Below are 23,398 nucleotides of genomic sequence, written 5' to 3'. Positions count from 1 at the left end.
TAGTAAATGTGAGAGGTGCCGGGGGATTTATGGGATAATGAAGAATAATTTATCCATAATGGGTGTGTTAAGCAAATCTTATGGAGGGGTTTGGAGGGCAAATAGTAATACAAAACCATTGCCATTCACAAAATACACTTCTAAAGTTACTATGGCCCTAATGGTGTCAGAACAGACTTAAATGTACTCTAGCTCAGCCTTGAAGTAAGTCGGGCACTACATATGACCAACCACTGGTACTGCAAGATATTCCTATAGAAAACTATGGTGGCAGTGAACTAAGCTAGCACACCTTAGGAAATAATATTACAATTAAAACAAATACTTCTGTATTTACATCACATATCATTATCTTAGCAATAACAAAAAATAAGTGTAATTAATTATTACTTTTAATGTTTTGTACATATAATTCTCTGAATTCTACCCAAAAGTTAATTAAATACAAACCTTTTTACCAGATTTACTACAAAATAAATAAAAGTGAGATTGTTTTGGGTGTTTGTTTAAGAACACATTATCTAAAAGTTGTTTTTTTATAAATGGAATTAATATGTTAAAACGATTTTATTGTTAAAACAAATGTAATCTGAAGAGTTATTGTGCTGTAAGTTTTTTATCAGTCCCAGTTTAATATTATTTATTAGAAATTAGTTTGTATTTTATATTTTACATTTAAATATTTAAGTAGTTTTTGATATAAAGTTTAATAAATTTCTGTATACTTTACTGTAAGGAATTCTACATCGCAGGGCAGAGATCTCCACCAACAGGTGAAAAGATACTTTTAGTAACTTTACTCTTGAAAATGTATTAATGGGAGGCGTGTAAATTTACCTTTGTGATTTGGGTCCATTGTGTTAAGACAGGAAAGTGTGATGTTGCACCTTTTACTTTTATCGTGTGGATGTTGAATTGCAGGCTATATATTTTTTGTTTACTGTATGCAATTCAGGCAAGATTTCAAGATAAACTTATGGGAAGCCATTCATATTTGACAGTAGCATCAACTGAGTGCACATACAGTACTGCTGACTTAACCTAATTACATTTCACCTCTCACCAATCCAACACAATTGAAAGTTTGAAGAGCAGGTTCAGATGTCATTTCTGTGGTGCTGTTAATGAGACCGAAAATGAGAGATATGATATTCAAGAAAATTTGCACATCCTTTGCCATGGCAGAGGAAATGATGAATAACAATAGATTGCAACCTTTTAAGGACTGTGTGGTGCTGTAGTTCTTTTCTTTACTAAATGCTGTAGATACCAGATATTGTGTTTGATAGTATCTTATTGATTCCCTGCCACATGTAACCGTGTACATGGTTAGTGACTGGAGGGGTGATTTTCATCATCCATGTTGTACATCAACACCATACCTGCCTATATTAACTTGCTTAATGACCTCCTTGGCCACTGGCTCCTTATAGATGTCCAGCGGTACGATAGGATGTTTATTACAGGCTAAGAAAAACAAATAGAGATAGGAATGCTTGGTAATAACTCTGGGCTGCATTTCAGTCCATTTATTTTATTTTATTTTATTTTATTTATTTTCTTACTTTTGCCAGGTTAGATGAAGATATCTCCTTTAAAACACACACCAACTCAGCATCTTGCGTTCATTCAGTTTAACTGGAAAGATCTTTCAATTCCTTCTACAGAAACATCAGCTTAAGGTGATTGATTCTTGCATCCTTTCCTTTCTCAGCTTGACCATAGCCTTCGAACTAGGCACTTGGGACGATGCAACAAATTCAGACTTCATCTATGCAGACGGTCATAACTAAATACAAACCTTTTTACCAGATTTACAACACTGTCTCCAGTTTGGCAAATGTTTCATTTTAAGAGGCTACATGTAATCCGTGAAGCATGCTGTAAAATGTGTTCTCTTTCCACTATCTGTTCAAATTTTTCTCTAGTTTAGAATGTTGGAGCACCTGACCTTCCTTTGGGTCCTACACTGGATTGTGTTATTTCTTAAATCAGTCCGTTACCAAATGTATATAAATCACTCTTGACTCCAGCCCAAAAGCAACTGTCTAGTCTGAACTGCAAGGTGAAACTGGCGAGTATCCATGCCTTTCCCAGGGGTGCAGGATCTCAACAACTGTTAACAGCAGCACTTCGCTGTGCCACTATTTGGACAAGAAATTAGTGTCAAAGCCATTGAACTTTCTTGACATTTCCCATGTATCCTTTGTACACTGTATTCCACATTGCACTTAACAGCCAGCCACCAGGACGGATTGAACATTTAACAATCATTATCACTGTTCCATCCGTGTGTAAGTCATCTGCAATGCCAGGTGAAGCCTCATGATCGTTAATGCAAATTTCTCTGATGCCAAACAAAACGGTTGCCTCTTTTTTTGTCAGTGATAGCTACTTGACACAGGATGATACAATGGTACATAGCCACTTGATGTTTAGAAGTGTACATTTCACATGTGATGGTATGGACATGTTCCTTGAAAATGTAAGTTCACACATTTGAACACATGTTCTTTCGCACTGTTTGATAGATCAATATGTATGAATGTGATGCATGAACACTTATCCCTCCAACTAGTTAACAGTGTGTAGCCTTTTTACCTGCATGTCCTGATGCCATTTTGGCCTTGTGATGGAGGGTGTCACAGAGCACGCATATACCCTCAGAGATACCTTTGGCATTATTTAGCCAACAATCAGACATGATACTTCATGAAATCACAATGCACATAACACTAATCTATACAAAATAGTACATTTTGTGAATGGATGCCCCTGATAAGTACTAAACATCCGCTTACTTAGCATGAGCAGAGGTATACCTTTAGCACATCCCTACTCTTTCATTGCCATACCTCCTCCATCCACTGTCATCCTGGTGGTTTGCACCCATTTGGCCCTTCAAAAATTTTAAAAGATAGGTTTAATAAGTTCCATCAGTTGTAGAACTAAGTATAGGATCAGTAAGAGAGCAAGTTGGATCCGAAAATGGTTGGGGTGTTTGCCACTGACTGCCCCACTCGGGAGGTTAAAGTGCTTGTGTGGTATGAAGGTGCTGGGGCCACCTCTTGATGGTCAAGAGTAGAGGTCAAAGCATGGCCTTTTAGGATGTAACCAAGAAAGTTGATTACTTGTAGACAACTCTGGAGCTGTATTTCCTCTTGGTGTTCTTCCCCCGCCCTTTATGGCATCTGTTGTGACAGCAGCAAACCTACTCTGTTGACTGAGGTTTACAGGCACATGAAGTCACTATGACATACTTCTAAGCCCAGTCTCACTTGAGTCTTCACACCAGCGTCAGGACCATTGTTTTTCCCCTGGTTTATGGTGTGTGGTTGGTAAAGAGCACATTTGATGGAGCTGCATAGGAGAAACAAGCTTGACTTGAGTTACATGTATTACATTGTTCAAATTATGCAGTATACACATTGTCTGTCTTGATATTCCGTGTTAGTTCTTTTCTATATGTATGAAAGCCTGAAGGTTTTATGTCCAGCATGTTGTCCGTATTGTGCTGACCACCCGTGAGTGAAATATATGTAACATAAGGACAAATGAGTATGTTGCTGTTGTCATTTTTTTACTTTATGGCAGGGGAAGCGGATGAGCCAAGCAGAGAGTAAAAAGGGAGACAAGCAGTCATTTGCTTACAATTAAATTTGGGACATGGAAATGGCAACTGCCGTGGGAGAGAAAGATGAAGACAATGTAAAACAGGGAGGGGTATCATAGGGGTAGAGAGACCAGCATATGTAGATTTGATGAGAGAGAGGATGTCTTAGATTTGTTCTTTGCCTGATTCAAGCAATATAGCGGCTACAGGCATTATCGCCAGCATCATCAGGACAATCCATCCCATCCTTTCTCCTTCTCTTGTCTTACCAGCAGGGCATATTTCCTCTTCCAGTGCATTAACTATGTCTTTCATGAGCTTCTGGTTGGCCTACTAGGTTATGTGTGGTAACAAGATGATCCTCTGCTTAGTGCTTCCCCCACCAAAGTGAAGATAATGTCTATTTTCTTCTTTTTTACGAATCTCTTCTTTATGTAGCCATCCTATCACAATAGTTTGTGACTTTGTTCCCATTGATAACAGCACCTAGGTGTGTGACAATTTGCCACCTATGGGCATATTTCCGGCCTGCATTTTAATATCTCACAAGTGCGGTCTTCTATTCTGTTTGTAGCTGCACATGCTCATATGTTAACATGCATGTTCTTTATGATGCTAAAGAATGCAGGTATAAATTAATTTGGTGGATCATTGTAGCAGTTCATTTGTTTGATTACTTGGAAACCCAGTGTAATACAGTCACAACCACCAAATCCAGATAGCTGCTCACTCTGTCAGTAAAAAACCAACATTAGATTGGCATTTTATGAACTATGTGATGCATTGACATCTGCATTGATAGGTTTTGTAAACATGTTGTAGAAATAGAAATTAAACCATTGGTTGCCAGAAGATGTCATGAAGCTTTCATCGCTGCTACCTTTGGAAGGGGATAATATCTTTCTTTTCATGCATTTAAAATGACGTTTGGGCTTGTCTGTTAGAAACTTGCCCCTAAATCTGATATGGCTAAACACTTGAAGCGCCCCAACCTCAAAATCCAGTTGTATGGGTAAATATGGTACCTGTCATTCTTAAGATTAGTATTTGAGTCTATGATTCCACAAAGACGATATCTACATTTCTTTGCTTATTTATGTGTCTAAGACCAGTTGCAATGTTTTCTGTTTAATTTGCCTATGCTTAATTAACGTTATTCTTTTCTGCAATTGTATGCATGCTCTAATGTCTGCTATTAACCTGCTTCTCAGCCCAGAGACGGACTCGGCCAAAGAGGCGACTATCCTTCTCCTTGCCCTTCAACATCCCACCGCTCGTTAAGTCTAAAAATATCTCTTCTTTTGGCTCTTCTTCCAGTGATGAGGAGTCAGATAGTAAGTAAAAGATTTACGTGAACCCTGTCCCTTTACAACAACGTCTCTGGTTTTGCTTGTTGATTTGCCACCTTTCCTTGGGGAGAATCAAAAAACTTGTCTAATGCTCACAATGCATGTACTATACTAAATTTTCGTTGTTTTTAGTTGCCACTGTTAGCATGGGTTAACACTATCACTTCATTATCATAGAAACTAAAATCCATTTATTACGGTAGTGTCTGGTTTAATTCATTTATTAAAACTGTTCAGAAGCTTGGCACACAAATAAATTCATAGCCGTAGCACAGAATAGCAGATTTAACTGTTTTTGAAATGTTTTACGTTTTTAGCCCAATAGATCTGTATATTTGTGTTTGAAATTAAATATACATTTATATCCTACACATCATCTTCATGATACTTAAAGCTTTCCATCCAAGAATAAGCAAAATGTAACAAGTCATTTCCCATAGCAACATCCATCCATCATTTTCCATTAGGGAAGTTTTGCTAGGCCGTTTTGTTAGCATCTCAGTGTACACCAGCTATATGCCAAAGAATGACCAGAAGCAATATCAAATACCACCTAGTTTCAGAATTGGTGGTGTGATGGAAATGGTGCCCTCGTAATCCGTTACAAGTGCCCTGTAATAATGTTGTGGCTAGGAACATTAACAAACTGCCTTACTGTGCACAGATTACATTCACAAACCCCATGATCTTTCACACACTACAGTTTTCAAGTATTCTCAGCTTGAATTTTAATTGTTCAGTCTTTTCCGTTGTAGTGATGGTCAGCGATACTATTTGTTTGCAAAAGATAATCCTGGCAAAATAGCTCTGCATGCTGTGCTCTTAGTGATGTGTCCAACCAGCATGTTTGAATCCTTCTAGAGTTGCTACGTTGTGTAGCATTGCATTGCATACAAATACTATCAATTGTTCGTGCATCAACAGATCATAATTAGGTGGTCCACGAGTGAGTAAGGTGAGTCTGCCACAGCAGCCAGTTATAGAGGTAAGGGACTACCTGTTACCCGAACCTGCAAAAATGGACTGTAACCAATGACATTACCTTACCTTCATGCACACCCGGGGGAATGGCAGAGGTGAAGCCAAAGTGCATAACTTTGAAAAGGCAGAATTCCAACCACACAACAAAGTGGAGGAAATATGCACCTCCCAAGTCCAAAGACACCAATCAGTCTTTGGGGTCCAAGGCCGAAAGGACATAAACCAAAGTCAGCATCTTGAATCTGTCCATACTGAGGCAGGAGTTCAGAAATGTCCAGTGGGCTCTTTGCTGGAGATCTTTTTGATGGGCACCAGTGAAATCTCGAAGAGTAAAGTGAGGCCCAGTGTGTGGTGTAGTGAAAGACTGCAAAGAAGTGGGCTGAAGTTGACTGTAAGTACTGTAGTTATATTCTACTATGAGCATGGTTAATTATGGCAAGATTAAAAATAAAATGGGCAAGTCACTGGAGATGATGCTTCGACCTTCTCCAAATGTGATTCTTTGTATTGAATTTGCAATGCTACAGAATAATGGTCGACATGTTTCACTCCCCAGTAGTACAAAAAGATCAGGTGTTGTTTCTTCCGGACCAAAACAAAAAATGGGAGTAACCTCATCACTAAAAGAGATTAAGAGTATGCTCATACTGGAGTGTTCCTACAAACAAATAAAACTTTCACTCATGTATGTATCCCTAAGGTGACCTGAAAAACAGAACAAAAAAGCAGTGACGCAATATTGATTTATGGTGGAGTGCCCCATGTATATTCATGAAAGGTCCACATGGACACTTTATGAACTGAATTGTAGTGAACAAACGCCAAACACATGCCTTCACATCAGTAAGATAATCTTAAGTATGTTGTGTAGTCAGGTGTAGCATGCCAAACACACAGGCCATTTGTCTTACTGTAGGAAGTTGGCTCTGTATGTGCTATTTCAAAGTAAGGAATAGCATGCACAGAGTCCAAGGGTTCCCCTTAGAGGTAAAATAGTGGTAAAAATAGATAATACTAATGCTCTATTTTGTGGTAGTGTGGTCGAGCAGTAGGCTTATCCAAGGAGTAGTGTTAAGCATTTGTTGTACATACACATAGACAATAAATGAGGTACACACACTCAGAGACAAATCCAGCCAATAGGTTTTTATATAGAAAAATATCTTTTCTTAGTTTATTTTAAGAACCACAGGTTCAAATTCTACATGTAATATCTCATTCGAAAGGTATTGCAGGTAAGTACTTTAGGAACTTCAAATCATCAAAATTGCATGTATACTTTTCAAGTTATTCACAAATAGCTGTTTTAAAAGTGGACACTTAGTGCAATTTTCACAGTTCCTAGGGGAGGTAAGTATTTGTTAGGTTAACCAGGTAAGTAAGACACTTACAGGGCTTAGTTCTTGGTCCAAGGTAGCCCACCGTTGGGGGTTCAGAGCAACCCCAAAGTCACCACACCAGCAGCTCAGGGCCGGTCAGGTGCAGAGTTCAAAGTGGTGCCCAAAACACATAGGCTAGAATGGAGAGAAGGGGGTGCCCCGGTTCCGGTCTGCTTGCAGGTAAGTTCCCGCGTCTTCGGAGGGCAGACCAGGGGGGTTTTGTAGGGCACCGGGGGGGACACAAGCCCACACAGAAATTTCACCCTCAGCAGCGCGGGGGCGGCCGGGTGCAGTGTAGAAACAAGCGTCGGGTTTGTAATGGAAGTCAATGGGAGATCTAGGGATCTCTTCAGCGCTGCAGGCAGGCAAGGGGGGGGTTCCTCGGGGAAACCTCCACTTGATCAAGGGAGAGGGACTCCTGGGGGTCACTCCTCCAGTGAAAGTCCGGTCCTTCAGGTCCTGGGGGCTGCGGGTGCAGGGTCTCTCCCAGGTGTCGGGACTTAGGATTCAAAGAGTCGCGGTCAGGGGAAGCCTCGGGATTCCCTCTGCAGGCGGCGCTGTGGGGGCTCAGGGGGGACAGGTTTTTGTACTCACAGTCTTAGAGTAGTCCTGGGGTCCCTCCTGAGGTGTTGGATCGCCACCAGCCGAGTCGGGGTCGCCGGGTGCAGTGTTGCAAGTCTCACGCTTCTTGCGGGGAGCTTGCAGGGTTCTTTAAAGCTGCTGGAAACAAAGTTGCAGTCTTTCTTGGAGCAGGTCCGCTGTCCTCTGGAGTTTCTTGTCTTTTCGAAGCAGGGGCAGTCCTCAGAGGATGTCGAGGTCGCTGGTCCCTTTGGAAGGCGTCGCTGGAGCAGGATCTTTGGAAGGCAGGAGACAGGCCGGTGAGTTTCTGGAGCCAAGGCAGTTGTCGTCTTCTGGTCTTCCTCTGCAGGGGTTTTCAGCTAGGCAGTCCTTCTTGTGGTTGCAGGAATCTAATTTTCTAGGGTTCAGGGTAGCCCTTAAATACTAAATTTAAGGGCGTGTTTAGGTCTGGGGGGTTAGTAGCCAATGGCTACTAGCCCTGAGGGTGGGTACACCCTCTTTGTGCCTCCTCCCAAGGGGAGGGGGTCACAATCCTAACCCTATTGGGGGAATCCTCCATCTGCAAGATGGAGGATTTCTAAAAGTTAGAGTCACTTCAGCTCAGGACACCTTAGGGGCTGTCCTGACTGGCCAGTGACTCCTCCTTGTTGCTTTCTTTGTTCCCTCCAGCCTTGCCGCCAAAAGTGGGGGCCGTGGCCGGAGGGGGCGGGCAACTCCACTAAGCTGGAGTGCCCTGCTGGGCTGTGACAAAGGGGTGAGCCTTTGAGGCTCACCGCCAGGTGTCACAGCTCCTGCCTGGGGGAGGTGTTAGCATCTCCACCCAGTGCAGGCTTTGTTACTGGCCTCAGAGTGACAAAGGCACTCTCCCCATGGGGCCAGCAACATGTCTCTGGTGTGGCAGGCTGCTGGAACTAGTCAGCCTACACAGACAGTCGGTTAAGTTTCAGGGGGCACCTCTAAGGTGCCCTCTGTGGTGTATTTTACAATAAAATGTACACTGGCATCAGTGTGCATTTATTGTGCTGAGAAGTTTGATACCAAACTTCCCAGTTTTCAGTGTAGCCATTATGGTGCTGTGGAGTTCGTGTTTGACAGACTCCCAGACCATATACTCTTATGGCTACCCTGCACTTACAATGTCTAAGGTTTTGTTTAGACACTGTAGGGGTACCATGCTCATGCACTGGTACCCTCACCTATGGTATAGTGCACCCTGCCTTAGGGCTGTAAGGCCTGCTAGAGGGGTGTCTTACCTATACTGCATAGGCAGTGAGAGGCTGGCATGGCACCCTGAGGGGAGTGCCATGTCGACTTACTCGTTTTGTCCTCACTAGCACACACAAGCTGGTAAGCAGTGTGTCTGTGCTGAGTGAGAGGTCTCCAGGGTGGCATAAGACATGCTGCAGCCCTTAGAGACCTTCCTTGGCATCAGGGCCCTTGGTACTAGAAGTACCAGTTACAAGGGACTTATCTGGATGCCAGGGTCTGCCAATTGTGGATACAAAAGTACAGGTTAGGGAAAGAACACTGGTGCTGGGGCCTGGTTAGCAGGCCTCAGCACACTTTCAATTGTAAACATAGCATCAGCAAAGGCAAAAAGTCAGGGGGCAACCATGCCAAGGAGGCATTTCCTTACACTTACCCTCCTAAAGTCAGAGAAAGGGCCCCTTAGAAAATCGTGGGCCATACAGCTCCTGTGAAACTGGCAATGCAGTATCAAAATAAACATTATGCAGAAATCAGTGTTGGAATTGTAATCAGCCAAAACAACAAAGTAGGGTAACGTAGGACCCCAGCAGGAGTCCCCAAAATAAAATTTAAAAAATGTAGTCCGTGTAATTGTTTAACCCTGTGCTGTCACTCTGTTCCTTCTCCAAGATTTCTTTTTTTTGTCATGTCAAATGGGTATATGATGGTTTCAAGGACAACCAATCAGAGGTTGTCCGGGGTATGGTGTCTCCCTATAAAGTGTGCACTTAATTTGGTGACAGCCAGTAGGCATCTCATGGTGATGTGGTGCTGATTGAACCGGACCTTAACTTGTCTGGTTGTCATGCCTATGTAGCGAAGACCACATGGGGAAATAATCTGGCATATGGAGTTCTTCCTATTACAGTTTGTGTATTCCAAGTCCCAGCTGGTCCCAGATCTACATATTTGGTGGTAGTTGTATGTCGGCAGATGTTAGATTGGCCGCAGGGATGGTGACCTCTGACTGGGGGTAGCTGACATTTACTGGAGACAGTCCTGGGTTGCATTAATGACTTCTGTCGTGGTCTCTTGTATACCAAAATGTCGGTAATATTTTGGCTCCACTTGACAGCAAACAGGGGCTTGTCGATCGTGTCATCCCCACTTCTCAGTATTGCCCGTTTATTAAAAAAAACTTTTGACTTTGTTGGATAAAGGTGTATATGTGGTAACGCAAGTAAGTCTTGACTGTCCAGGTTTAGTAAGTAGCCCACAGAGCCTCCCTATGGTTATTGTGTGCTCTCTTCCGTGCTATGTTAATAATGTGTGGGCGTAGTGACAAATCAACAATTTTTGTGTAGGATCCCTCGCCTGATTGTCAAATGTCTGTAGTTTACTGCAATTGCGTCTGGCTCTTAAAAATTGATCATAGGGAAGATTTGTCCTCAAAGCCCAGGGATGATGGTTCTCAAACAAATGTAAGCTGTTACAGTTGGTCTTCTTATGATAAGTGGTCTTCTCTAACCTCCATTCACATATGGTGATTAGTAAGTCTAAAAAAGAAATGTTTGGTGGCATACGTGGCTGTATATACACATGCTCTGCATATGCCCAACATCTAGTGTTGTGTTCTGAATGGTGCAAGTTGTTTTTCTTCTAAGAAGCATTTAGAGTCACAGGATCGAGTGACTCCTCCTCTTGATGATACCGCGCATGCGCACCAATTCCTTTGTTGCATTGTTTTCTTTTAACCACCAGGTTCGGCCGTGTCTGTCTTTGCCGTGTCTGTTTTCACTCCGCCTTTCGATTCACTCCAGTTCAAAACCTTTCTTTCTGTTCTCTTTTTTCCAAAAGTATTGTGTTTGGATCACACATTCCTAAGTGTTCGTCTTGAATCGCCAGTCCGGGTAGCTACTGTGCTCCCTCCGGGGCATCCTCACCCATCTCGGGCCTATCCCACCATGCAGCACTGACCATTAAGCTAAGCTGATGGAACAAACGCTGTTTTGTTTCTGTCCTCGGTGCCACTCTAAATTTCCTCACACCAACCAACATCTGGTGTGTAACCTGTGCCTCTCCCCGATCACCAGGAAGCTACCTGTGATGCCTGCAGACCCTTCCAGTTGAAGAAGACGCTTCGGGACCGAAGAGCTCATCGACTGGAGATTTTGCACAAGACTCTGGATGACACTCCAGACATCTTTGAGGAGAAACACGCTCAGGAGAAACCTGAACAACAAGAGGAGGCGTTCTCGATCCAGGACTCTGCCGTGCGGTTGGATATCGAAAGCCACAAGGGAACATCTGCACAACCCGTGAGTACCATGGTCCCTCCTACCCACCCCAAGATTATTAAAAAAAACTTGTAGAGGTCGCAGGACTGCCTCTGCCATCAGGCCATAGCCAGATCCGAAAATCCCCCCCCCCCCCCCCCCCCCCCAGTCCCCCCTCCAGCTCGGCTCCCAAAATAGCCAAAACAAAGACATTGTCTTCCACTTTGACCTCCGGCACCTCAGTCCGAACTTTGGATCCGAGCCGACTGGCTACCGCCTCCACATGGTTGCTGACAAAATCGCACCCACTGAAGAGTTAGGTTGCGAAATCCACAGATCCATAAACATCATAGCAGAAAGACTCCAGTCAATCTTTGGCTGCACCTTCTCCTGTGGAAGCTCGTCAGCGGTGAACCCCCTATGCAGGAAGGTTCAAGACGCATTATTGCTTCTCCCCATGTACTATTCAAAAGGAAACTGTCTTTCCAAGAAGCTTTGGACACTTCTCCACCTCCAAAGAAGACTAACAAGAAAAAAGGCCACCAGCACACATCAGAAGCCTTGTCCACCTCCTCCACCTGATCCACCCCTTCCAACTCCTCCACCCCCTTCTTCTCCACCACCTCCTTTCCCTCATTATTCACCTGCCTTGCCTAATGCACAAGATTATACCCCTCAGGGATCACCTCTATATGTTGGGGAAGATTTAGGTGGGACAGACCATGACCTGGATCCTTGGGACACTTATGACCCTGACTCCATCCTGTCCATTGATCCAGACTTGTACCTGCATGCCCCTCACCACCAGAGGGTTGTACATCCTAACAGCAAGTACTGTCAAGGTTCAGCCACTTTCCACAGTGTGGATCTTCACAGGGACCCTATTGAACAGGACTTCCAGTTTGATATGATTACATGTACTCATAGGGATATCGAATTTCTCCGGATGCTCCCTGCCATGCTTGGTCATGCCGAGGAGATTTTCAAAGAGCCCTTTTGCTCTAGGGTTATCACCCCTAGAGTAGACAAGAAATATAAGCCTGCTCCCTCAGATCCATTATACATTATGTCACAGGTCCCTCCAGATTCCATAGTAGTCACCACTGCACGAAAAGCTAGGCCACAGAGAACTCTCCTCCTCCTGGGAAAAATTATGCTGCTGAGGAGAGTGGCTGCACAGGCAGCCAACCATTGACGTATCACCAATTCACAAGCGTTACTGGCTAGATATGACCGGGCTCACTAGGATGAAATGGAGGAGCTCCTCCAGTTTCTCGGGGAGAAGTACTGCAAGAGATAGCAACAAATTGTTGCAGAGGAGCAAACAACTAATAATTATATACACTGTGCCCTTGATGCCCCAGATACATCTGCACACACCATAACTACAAGTGTCCTAATAAGAAGGCTTGCGTAGCTCCGATGCTCTGGTTTCAACTCAAAGGTACAGGAAGCGGTCCTTAACATGCCCTTTGACAAGGAGCATCTTTTTGGCCCTCGTGTGATATTTTCTTGAATCTGAAAAAAGACAGACTCAGTAAAGGCCATGGGTGTTGTACAGTCCAACACACAAAAGGCCACTTTTCATCGCCCCACTTTCAGTGGGGCTTACAAACCCACATCCTCCCAGGTGTCCACTTCCCAAACCAGACAGCCTCCACTGTTCTATTCTAGAGATTTCTATAGAGGGACCTACAAAGGAAACAACAAAAAGGGCAGAGGTACGAGCACTGTCTTCCAGTGCTCTTCCTCCACTCTAAAGCAGTGTCTTCCCCTTGCTCACTCTACACCTGTCGTAATATGGTTTCAAGACTTTGATTCAGACTGGGTCAACATCACCCCAGACCAATGGGTCCTTTCCATTATCCAACATTGTTGTTTTCTGGAGCTCATTACCATCCTCCAAACATTCCCCCTTACGCTCACAGGCTATCCACAAGCACCTCACCCTTTAGCAAGAAGTTCCATCCCTTCTTCTCAAAGGAGCCATCGAGCCTGTTCATTTACACCACCAGGGTTCAGGGGTATACTCCATATACTTCCTCTTTCCCAAAAAAGACGGCTGTCTCAGGCCTAGTCTAAACCTTAGACCATTAAACCAATACATTCTCTCAGAACACTTTGACATGGTTACTTTTCAAGACGTTATCCCAATTCTGCAACAAGACGACTTTATGACGGCTGTAGAGCAAAAGGATGCCTATTTTCATATTCCCATCCACCTTGCACACCAAAAATACCCATGATTCGTTGTTGCAGGCAAACATTACTAGTTCAGAGTCCTGCCTTTCGGAGTCACAACTTCTCCCCAGGTCTTCTCAAAGTGCTTTGCAGTAGTTGCCGCGTACCTCAGAAGATAGAAAATACATCTGTTCTCTTTCCCAGATAACTGGCTCATCAGAGCTAGCACCTTACGACAGTGCCAATATCACACCCAGTTGACAGTAGATTTCCTTCACACTCTGGGCTTCACACTCAACTTTTCAAAATCCCACCTCCAAACCCTTTATATACAGCCCTATCTAGGAGCTATTCTCAATGCAGAGTTGGGGCTAACATACCCCAACCTGGGCCGTGTTCCGAGTTTTCAGTCTATTCTCCCCCAACTTCAGGAGAATCGCACATACACAATAATGGACTAATATGCGCATGCCAGGGATGATGGCGTACTGCATTGCCATCATTCCCCATCCCAGACTCCACATGCCTACCCTACAACAGTGTCTGTCTTGTCAGTGGTCTCATTCACAGGGTCACGTGGAAGACCTAGTGTTGTTAGACTGCCATGCTCACCGCTCTCTGGAATGGTATAACACCACCAACCTTTAGAAACAGCAGCTTTTTCTGGACCCTGTGCCTCAGGTCATTCAATCACAGACTGGTTTGGGCACACACCTTCAAGAACTCACAGTAGAGGGCCTCTGGGATCTCAGTCAACAATCCCTACATATCAGTTACATCGAGATTCAGGCAATGTTTCTAGTCCTGCAAGCTTTTCTTCATCACCTGTCTCACAAAGTTGCCTTAGTCCGAACGGACAACATTATAGCCATGTATTACATACAGAAGCAGGAAGGGGGGCGGGGTCATCCCAACTGTCAGATCTCTCTTAGACAATATGGAAGTGGGCTCACCACCACCACATGCACCTGGTGGCAGAGTTTCTCCCAGGGACAAACAGCGGCTTTGCAGACCTGCTCAGCAGGATGCAGCAACAAGTCCACAAATTGGAACTCCACCCGCAAGTCCTTCAAACATACTTCACAAAGTGGGGAACTCCTCAGGCCTTTTCGCTACAGCAGAAAACGCAAAATGCCCAAGCTTCGCCTCCATGTATCCACACCCTCTATCCAAGGGCAATGCTTTATGGATGAATTGGTCAGGGAAATGTGCTTACCACCTCTTCCTCTCATTCCATTTCTGGTTCGAAGGATCAGGCAAACGTCTCTTACCATGATCCCTGTAGCTCCAACGTGGGTGCGCCGGCCATGGCTCACCACACTTCTGGACCTATCGGTAGTCCCCCCCAAGAAGCTTCCCAACAGGCTGGAACCTTCTCACTCAAAATCAGGGACAAATCCGACATCCAGACCTCGGGTCACTCAACCTTGCGATACGACTCTGGAAGTCATAGAGTTTGGTTACTTAGGATTGCCTGCGGAGTGCATGGACTTTCTCAGGGAAGTCCACAGACCTACAACCAGAGCATGTTATGGTGCAAAATGGAAACGTTTTGTATGCTGCTGCTAACCCAAATGCATTGACCCCATTAAAGCTACTGTTCAAGACATTGTTTCTTTACTCCATTTATAAAAAGCTAATTTAGCTTACACTTCCATTCGCTTACAACTCACACCAATAGCTGCATATCTACAGAACAGACAACATAGTTCCTTCTCCAGAATTCCATTCTTTAAAGCTTTCATGAAATACCTTAAAAAGTCTATTCCACCTCACCCAAGGTGCTTCCTGCGCCATCTTTGAACCTCAATATTGTGCTTACCAGGCTCATGGGCCCTCCTTTTGAGCCACTTCATTCATGGCCTCTTCAATACCTTTCTTGAAACATGGCTTTCTTGCCATCACTCAGGTGTGTCAGTGAGCTCCAGGCCCTAACTTTGGAGCCTTTCTTCCAAATTCATGGAGACAATGTGGTCTTTCGCACAAACCCGAAGTTCCTTCCTAAAGTGGTTTCACAGTTCCATATAAACCAATCCATTGAGCTACCAGCCTTCTTTCCGCAGGATAACTCTATTGCGGAAAGAGCTCTCCACACTCTAGATGTTGAACAAGCACTTTTGTTTTACATTGACAGAATCAAAGACTTTACGAAAACTAAACAGCTGTTTGTAGCTTTTTCACTACCTCACAAGATCAGTGCAATATCCAAAAATGGCATAGGTAGATGGATAGTTAAGTGAATACAGACTTGCTGTGCTAAAGCAAAAAGACTGTTACCTGTTACTTGTAGAGCACATTCTACTAGGAAAAAGGTGCCACTAGGGCTTTCCTTGGAAACATCCCTATATCTGACATTTGTAAAGCAGCTACATGGTTTACACCACGTACATGTACAAAGCATTACTGTGTGGATGTACTAGCATGTCAGCAAGCCAATGTAGGTCAAGCTAGGATAGGAACACTTTTCTAGTCAACTGCAACTCCCACAGGCTAGCAACCGCTTTTATGGAGAGACTGCTTTAAGTCTATGCAGATCATGTGTACCTACAGTCACACGTCATCGAACAGAAGATGTTACTTACCCAGTAAGCATCTATTTGTGGCACGTAGTGCTGTAGATTCACATGAGCCCTTCCTCCTCCCTGTACGCCTGTGGCCCTTCCAGTTACGTTATATTTGTACATATGTAGTTAAATTTGCATTTATTTCTCTTTCTCTATACTTCCTCTAAACTCCTTTTCTCACCCGCCTGGGGGAAAACAGTCTAACGAAGAAGTCAATGCCCATGTGCAGTATCACTGAGAGGAGTCACTCGATCCTGTGACTTCTTCAAAGAAAAGCAACTTGCACCACTCCGGACCCAACACTACATGGCAGGAGTATGCAGAGCATGTGAATCTACAGCACTACATGCCGCAAACAGATGCTTAATGGTAAGTAACATTTTCCTTCTTCCTCAGAAGCGGAGGCAGTGAACGTGAGATATTGGTTAAGTCCATTAATCAATCCTATGAAATGTAGGGTATCTCCAGTATCACCCTTTCAGATAATGAGGATATCATCAATGTACCGAAGCCATATATTTGATGCTCTGGAAGAAGGGATTGCTCTGATCCAAGACATCTTGCCCTTCAAAGTTGTACATTTTAGAGGAACACCACTCTCGGAGCAAAGGTAATGCCCATCGAAGTTTCCCAAATCTGATAGTACAATCTTCAAACTGGAAAAAGGGCTAGTGTGGCATATTCAGTATGGTTCGGTGAATCTCAAACCTAAGCCTGAAGTAAATCCACTATAATTTTTAAGGTGACTTTTTGTTTTATGTTGGTATATAGAGTTTCTACGTCAAGCCTAATCACAAAATCAAAAGGCCCTTCCGTGTTGACCACATCGATGAGGTTCAGGATGTCTTTCATATCCCAACCGGTTGTAAGAAGTGGTCACAAAACTTGGATAAGGGTTCCAAGAGGGACCCAATGCTGGACAGAATTGGTCACCCGGGGGGTGGGTTTTTTACTACACCACACACTGGGCCTCACTTTACTCTTACAGATTTCACTGGCGCCCATCAAAAAGATCTCCAGCAAGGTGCCCCCTCGTGGGGCTCATTGGAATAGCAGAGCCGGCCTGACAAGGAACAGGCCCGATGATGAAGCATGCCACCTAATGGTGGGTAGAGACTCTTGCTCCTAACTAGCTAATGCTTCAGGTGACCCTTTCTCCTCTCCGACTTGATATTGAGGACCACTATTCATGGAACAGTGTACTCTCATGGTTTTGACTACATTTGAAATACACTGCACTTTGCCCTGTGGGCTGTTCAGGCCTACCTCAAGAGTGACTTAAAAGTACTAAGAAGGAAAGTTTAGGCCTGACAAAAGGTTTATTTTGCCAGGTCGGGATGACAGTTTGCAACTGCAACCACAGACTGCAGTGGCAGGCCTGAGACATATTTAGGGCTACTCAAAGGAGTGGTGGAATCAGTGCTACAGGCCCACCAGTAACGTTTATTTCCAGGCCCTTTGTACAAGGAGTACCACTTTACTAGGGGCTCACAAGTAAATTAGATGTGCCAATTGAGTGTAAGCCAATTCTACCATGTTTGTAAGGAGAGAGCTCAAGCACTTTAACACAGGTTAGCAGTGTTAAAGTGCGCAGTCCTAAAGCTAGCAAAAACAAAGTCAGCCAATCAGGAGGATTGAAGGCAGGAAAGTTAGGGAAGAACCACAAAAAGGATGCAGAGTCTATCAAGGTGCTTCAGTTTCGAGAACCAAATACTGAGCCACTTCTGTTTATTGAAGCTCTCACTGACACCCTTCTTACAGCCCCTATCTGGACTTTCGGATTCTGCTCCACATGCCTGAGATCCTAGTTATGCAGTCCTCAATGAGGAAGATTAACCCTAATGCTTTTCCTGCCACACCAATTTAAAAGTCAAAACACACTGAGACCTTTGGTAAACATGTTTTTTCATCAGCCCGTTTGGCAGTTCATTCTGTTAACACAAGCTGCTTCTTTGGGCATTATACTCGTGCCTTTTGGGACTCAATTGTGCAAGTCTTACCCAGTGTCCCTGACCTTTTGCATCCAGTCCTCACACAGGCTATCAAGGGTGGCTGTGATGCAACTACGTTTACCATACGCTGTGGAGTGGATACCACGGGTTGTCTAGGCAGGTCAATGGGTACCAGTGTGGCTATCAGGAGGCATGCCTGGATTAGTTCTGTAGGCTTCCCCGGCTACTTTCTGTCCATGTTAATGGACATGCCTTTCAGTGGCTCCTGACTTTTTGATGAGGAAGATCTCCTTGGACCTGTCCACCCCCATCCCCTTGTCAGCCACACAAGCAGTTTTGCCCCCTTTGTGGCTATGGTAGGGATTTCAATATTGCCATTAAGTTCAGCCTGCCCAGCATGTCTGAGTCTGTGGTTCCCACAGTCCACTTGAAAATCTGGAGCAGCCATCCACCCCTTCTCCTACCACAACCTTAAAGCTGGTTTGGCATGTCTTTTGAGGCACACAACTTCCCTGTTGGAGGCTGGATCAGATTTTTTTGCCAGGGTGGAAGGCAAAAACGTCTGACAAGTAGGTCCTACACTATGACGGGGTTATAGCTTCCGGTCTCATATTCCCCCATTTCACCTTACACCATTGTAGGAAGTTGGCTCTGTATATACCATCTCAAAGTGAGAGATAGTGTGCACAGAGTCCAAGGGTTCCCCTTAGAGGTTGATAGTGGCAAAATTAGATAATACTAATTCTCTATTTTGTGGTAGTGTGGTCGAGCAGTAGGCTTATCAGAGGGTAGTGTTAAGCATTTGTTGTATACACACAGGCAATACATGAGGAACACACACTCAAAGACTTGACTCCAGGCCAATAGTTTTTATATAGAAAAATATATTTTCTTAATTTATTTTAGAACCACAAGATTCAAGATTTGAGGTAAGTACATAAAATGCACAGTACTTCACACAGGTAAGTATAGAACTTTGATTTAAAACAGTAGTACACACAGTTTAACTTAAAATGGCAATAAACTATTTTAAAAGTGGACACAGTGCAAAAATCAACAGTTCCTGGGGGAGGTAAGTTTGGTTAGGTCTCTCAGGTAAGTAAAGCACTTACACAGTCAGTCTCCTGAGCATAGGCAGCCCACTGTTGGGGGTTCAAGGCAACCCCAAAGTCACCACACCATCAACACAGGGCCGGTCAGGTGCAGAGGTCAAAGGAGGGCCCAAAACACTTAGGTGCCTATGAAGAACAGGGGTGCTCCGGTTCTCGTCTGATAGCTTGGTCCAGACGTCTGGTTCCTTGTTACCAGGCAGTCGTGGTCAGGTGGAGCCTCTGAATCCTCTCTGCAGGTGTCGCTGTAAGGGTGCAGGGGGGTCGGCTCAGGTTACCCACGCCGTCGTAGTCCCCTGGGAGTGCGGTGTTAGTTCTCTGGAGCTCAAGTCGGGGGTGTCGGGTGCAGACTGTGAAGTCTCACGCTTCCGGCGGGAAGAGAGAGTTCTTTGAAAGTTTCTTTAAAGTTTCAAAGTTGTTGCAGTTTTTTAACAGTGCCGCTGTTCTCAGGAGTTTCTTGGTCCTCCAGATTCAGGGCAGTGCTCTGAGTCCTCAGAGGTCGCTGGTCCCTGTCGAATGCATCGCTGTGCAGGTTCTTTGAGTCTGGAGACAGGCCGGTAGGGCCGGGGCCAAGTCAGTTGTCGCCTCTGCGGGGCTTTCAGGTCAGCAGTCCTTCTTTCTTCAGGTTGCAGGAATCTGATTTCCTGGGTTCAGGGTTGCCCCTAAATACAGGGGTGTGTTTAGGTCTGGGGGGGCAGTAGCCAATGGCTACTGTCCTGGAGGGTGGCTACACCCTCTTTGTGCCTCCTCCCTGAGGGGAGTGGGCACATCCCTATTCCTATTGGGGGAATACTCCAATCTCAAAATGGAGGATTTCTAAAGGCAGGAGGCACCTCAGCTCATGGCACCTTAGGGACTGTCCTGACTGGTGTGTGGCTCCTCCTTGTTTTCCTCATTATCTCCTCCAGCCGTGCCGCCAAAAGTGGGGGCAGTGGCCGGAGCGGCGGGCATCTCCACTAGCTGGGATGCTCTGGGGGTGCTGTAACAAAAGGCATGAGCCTTTGAGGCTCACCGCCAGGTGTCACAGTTCCTGCAGGGGGAGGTGAGAAGCACCTCCACCCAGTACAGGCTTTGGTCCTGGCCACAGAGTGACAAAGGCACTCACCCCATGTGGCCAGAAACTCGCCTGGTTGTGGCAGGCTGGCAGAAACTGGTCAGCCTAGCACTAGGAGTCGGACTGGTATTCAGGGCCTCTGGGTGTATTTTACAATACATCCCACACTGGCATCAGTGTGCATTTATTGTTCTGAGAAGTTTGATACCAGACTTCCCAGATTTCAGTGTAGCCATTATGGAACTGTGGAGTTCGTGTTTGACAAACTCCCAGACCATATACTCTTTATGGCTACCCTGCGCTTGCAATGTCTAAGGTTTTGCTTAGACACTGTAGGGGCATAGTGCTCATGCACTTATGCCCTCACCTGTGGTATGGTGCACCCTGCCTTAGGGCTGTAAGGCCTGCTAGAGGGGTGACTTACCTATGCCACAGGCAGTGAGAGGTGGGCATGGCACTCTGAGGGGAGTGCCATGTCGACTTAGTCATGTTCCCCCCACCAGCACACACAAGGTGTGAGGCAGTGTGCCTGTGCTGAGTGAGGGGTCCCCAGGTTGGCATAAGACATGCTGCAGCCCTTAGAGACCTTCCCTGGCAACAGGGCCCTTGGTACCAGGGGTACCATTTACAAGGGACTTTTCTGTGTGCCAGGGCTCTGCCAATTGTGGGAACAAAGGTATAGTTTAGGGAAAGAAGACTGGTGCTGTGGCCTGGTTAACAGGGTCCCAGCACACTTTCAATCATAACTGGCATCAACAAAAGGCAAAAAGTCAGGGGGGTAACCATGCCAAGGAAGGCATTTCCTTACAACCATTCACAGACCAGCTCACATAGAACTATCGAGCTCTCTTGTAGCAGGAAGTTGCGACCTTTCTGGCCAAATGAGCCTTAAAGTGTTGGCATCACTAGAAGTAGTCCTTAGTTGTTACTGCTGCTACTTTCTTCACGTGGGGCTGTGCAATGTTCAACTCCATTGTTGAAGTTTGAGTGATGCCAGCTGACTGTATTTGACCTCCTTTCCGAAGTTGTAGATATCATCTGGTCAGCCAGATGGCCTTTGACATATTTTGTAATCATTCACCACTGGGACAAGATTGTGGTTTGGTGCGGTACTTGACAGATTCACCAACTCCAAGCCAGGTTATCCAAAATATTGCTTTTTGTGTTGCCCCTGGCCCAGCAAGGAGTTGCTTTGGGCACAGTTAAGGGGCTCTATTGCCTTTTTTGTGGTTGCTGAATCAACCCTCTTTGATCACTTCACCCATTGTGATGAGGTTTCTTAAGGGTTTGCAACATTTATTTCCACCTTCTCCCTTTATCATGACCTAGTGTGGGAACCTTAACTTGGCCCTCACCTTCCTGGTGTGTACTCCTTTTGTACCACTGTGTAGCTGTCCACTAAAGCTTCTTACCCTCAAGACAGTGTTCGTCAACTCCACAACATCAGCAGGTGATTGAACTGCAAGCCCTCTCTGTCAACTTGCTTTCTGGCCCAGAGAACCCTAGCTTCTTATCTTCTGAAAGTGTTCACTCCTTCTCATGTCAGGAAAAACATCACTCTGCTGGTTTTCCTCGCTTCCTCTCACCTTTCCCAGAGGGAGAGACTCCATCGGCTGGATCCTAAAAGGGCTCTTACCTTATATCGATGGTACCAGGGAAGTTTGTGTGGACGCTCAGATCTTATTTACTGGAGCAAAGCAGGGCACAGCAATGCAGAAGAGGACCACCTCTTAGTTAAAATTCCAAAAAGCAGCTTTCAAATTGTTTGTGTGCTAATTCCCCCACTGCCAAGACCCCTACCAATATGTTGGCATTCAATGTGCTTTTGTTTGGATATTTGCCAGGGTACTACATGGGCGTCACTCCATACATTCACAACGTACTATTGTCTGGACAGCCTGGTCTGCGAAGATGGACTTTTTGCCTGCTCGGTGCCAGCAGGACTTTGTTGTTTGTTCACAGACCCACCACCTGGAAGGTACCGCTTTGGTGTCTGTGCAAAAGCTGAGTAATCTGTGGTTCATGAGAAACGGTTCATGAGAAAGTGTCTATCAAAAGAGCAAGTTACTTACCTTTTAGTAATGCTCTCTCTGGTATATACTCTATCTAACCTCAGATTCCTCAGCAACCCTCCCATCCACCCTGTTTTGTAAACTGGGCTCCTTTCCAATTAAAAAGGTCCCAAGTATAGAGATCTGTATGCTGGCCAAACCCAAATCTTGCTATTGGGCTCTGCATCTTGGTTGACAGCCAACCTAGAAAGCAACTGAGGTTATTGTGTCCAAGTGGCACCTATATGTGGTTCAGCACGTCACTTCTGGAGAAGAATGATGTCGGCACAGAGGTGTACAATGCCCCCTACCGGCACTCACATGTCCTGCTGAAATGTTTCCAGATCCAGTGTGATGCCTAGTAAATATTCAAAAGGTGAAGATTCTGTGATTCCTTAGAGTATCTTCCAGAAAGATTGTTATCAAAGGAGTGTTTACCCTCTGATACCTCCCAGACAAATTTGAAAAAACATGGTCCTGATTTGAAATATGGAAGAAGCAAACCTTCTCAGACATCTGAAGAAAATTCTGCATACAAAGTCAAAAGCACCAGCTGCATTTTGTCCACCTTACTATCTGAACAATGGAAAAAATTAATTTGGTGGCTACTTACCATATTTAAAATTTTATTGACACTGGAGAATTTGCAGATGCCTAAATCAGACAGTATCATGTTGGCTAATTCATAGTAATGGTCTTCATTTTGGCATCCATTGGTTTGACGTTTGCCTATCCCTGCCATTCCAACTCCATCATTTACTTCAATAACTTATGAGAATAGCTTGCAAAGTATCAGACTCTGTAAAGACTCTGAACAACAAGCAGGTATAATCGTATGCCATACTCAAGTCCATGAGTAGTGCATGGGGAGGGCAGGAGTTATGGTTCACATCCTAAATATGTCATTTTGAAGGTGGTTTGCAGGATGTAATTCCAGTCTCTGTAAACCACTAGTACAAAAGGTGCTTGAATCTTTATCATCATAGCTTTAAACTAATATGTTGGCTTATAGCAGCCATTTTGTGACATTGTCTTTGAGTGATTTGGATGGAGAGTGGTGTGTGACAGGAAAGGCATTTGTACTACTTGCTACTAGATGCTGACAAGAGGTCTTCCCACAGC

The 23,398-nt window shown here is 44.7% G+C and overlaps 1 protein-coding gene across 7 annotated transcripts in view; it reads left to right on the top strand.

Annotated features, from left to right (window-relative positions):
* Positions 1–23,398, top strand: part of AKAP13 (A-kinase anchoring protein 13) — a 1,053,268-nt gene that overhangs the window by 668,965 nt on the left and 360,905 nt on the right. For 6 of the 7 annotated variants that reach the window (XM_069222736.1, XM_069222738.1, XM_069222735.1 and 3 more), the window contains one exon: positions 4,825–4,947. The exons of the other annotated variant lie outside the window; for it this stretch is intronic. In XM_069222736.1, coding sequence (XP_069078837.1) covers positions 4,825–4,947 — 123 coding nt within the window. The remainder of the gene's footprint in view (positions 1–4,824; positions 4,948–23,398) is intronic. 7 annotated transcript variants of the gene reach the window in all.

This window comes from Pleurodeles waltl, chromosome 3_1, assembly GCF_031143425.1.
Source record: "Pleurodeles waltl isolate 20211129_DDA chromosome 3_1, aPleWal1.hap1.20221129, whole genome shotgun sequence".
NCBI lineage: Eukaryota > Metazoa > Chordata > Amphibia > Caudata > Salamandridae > Pleurodeles > Pleurodeles waltl.
Note: the sequence above shows the minus strand (reverse complement) of the source record. Positions and strands in the feature narration are given on the sequence as shown.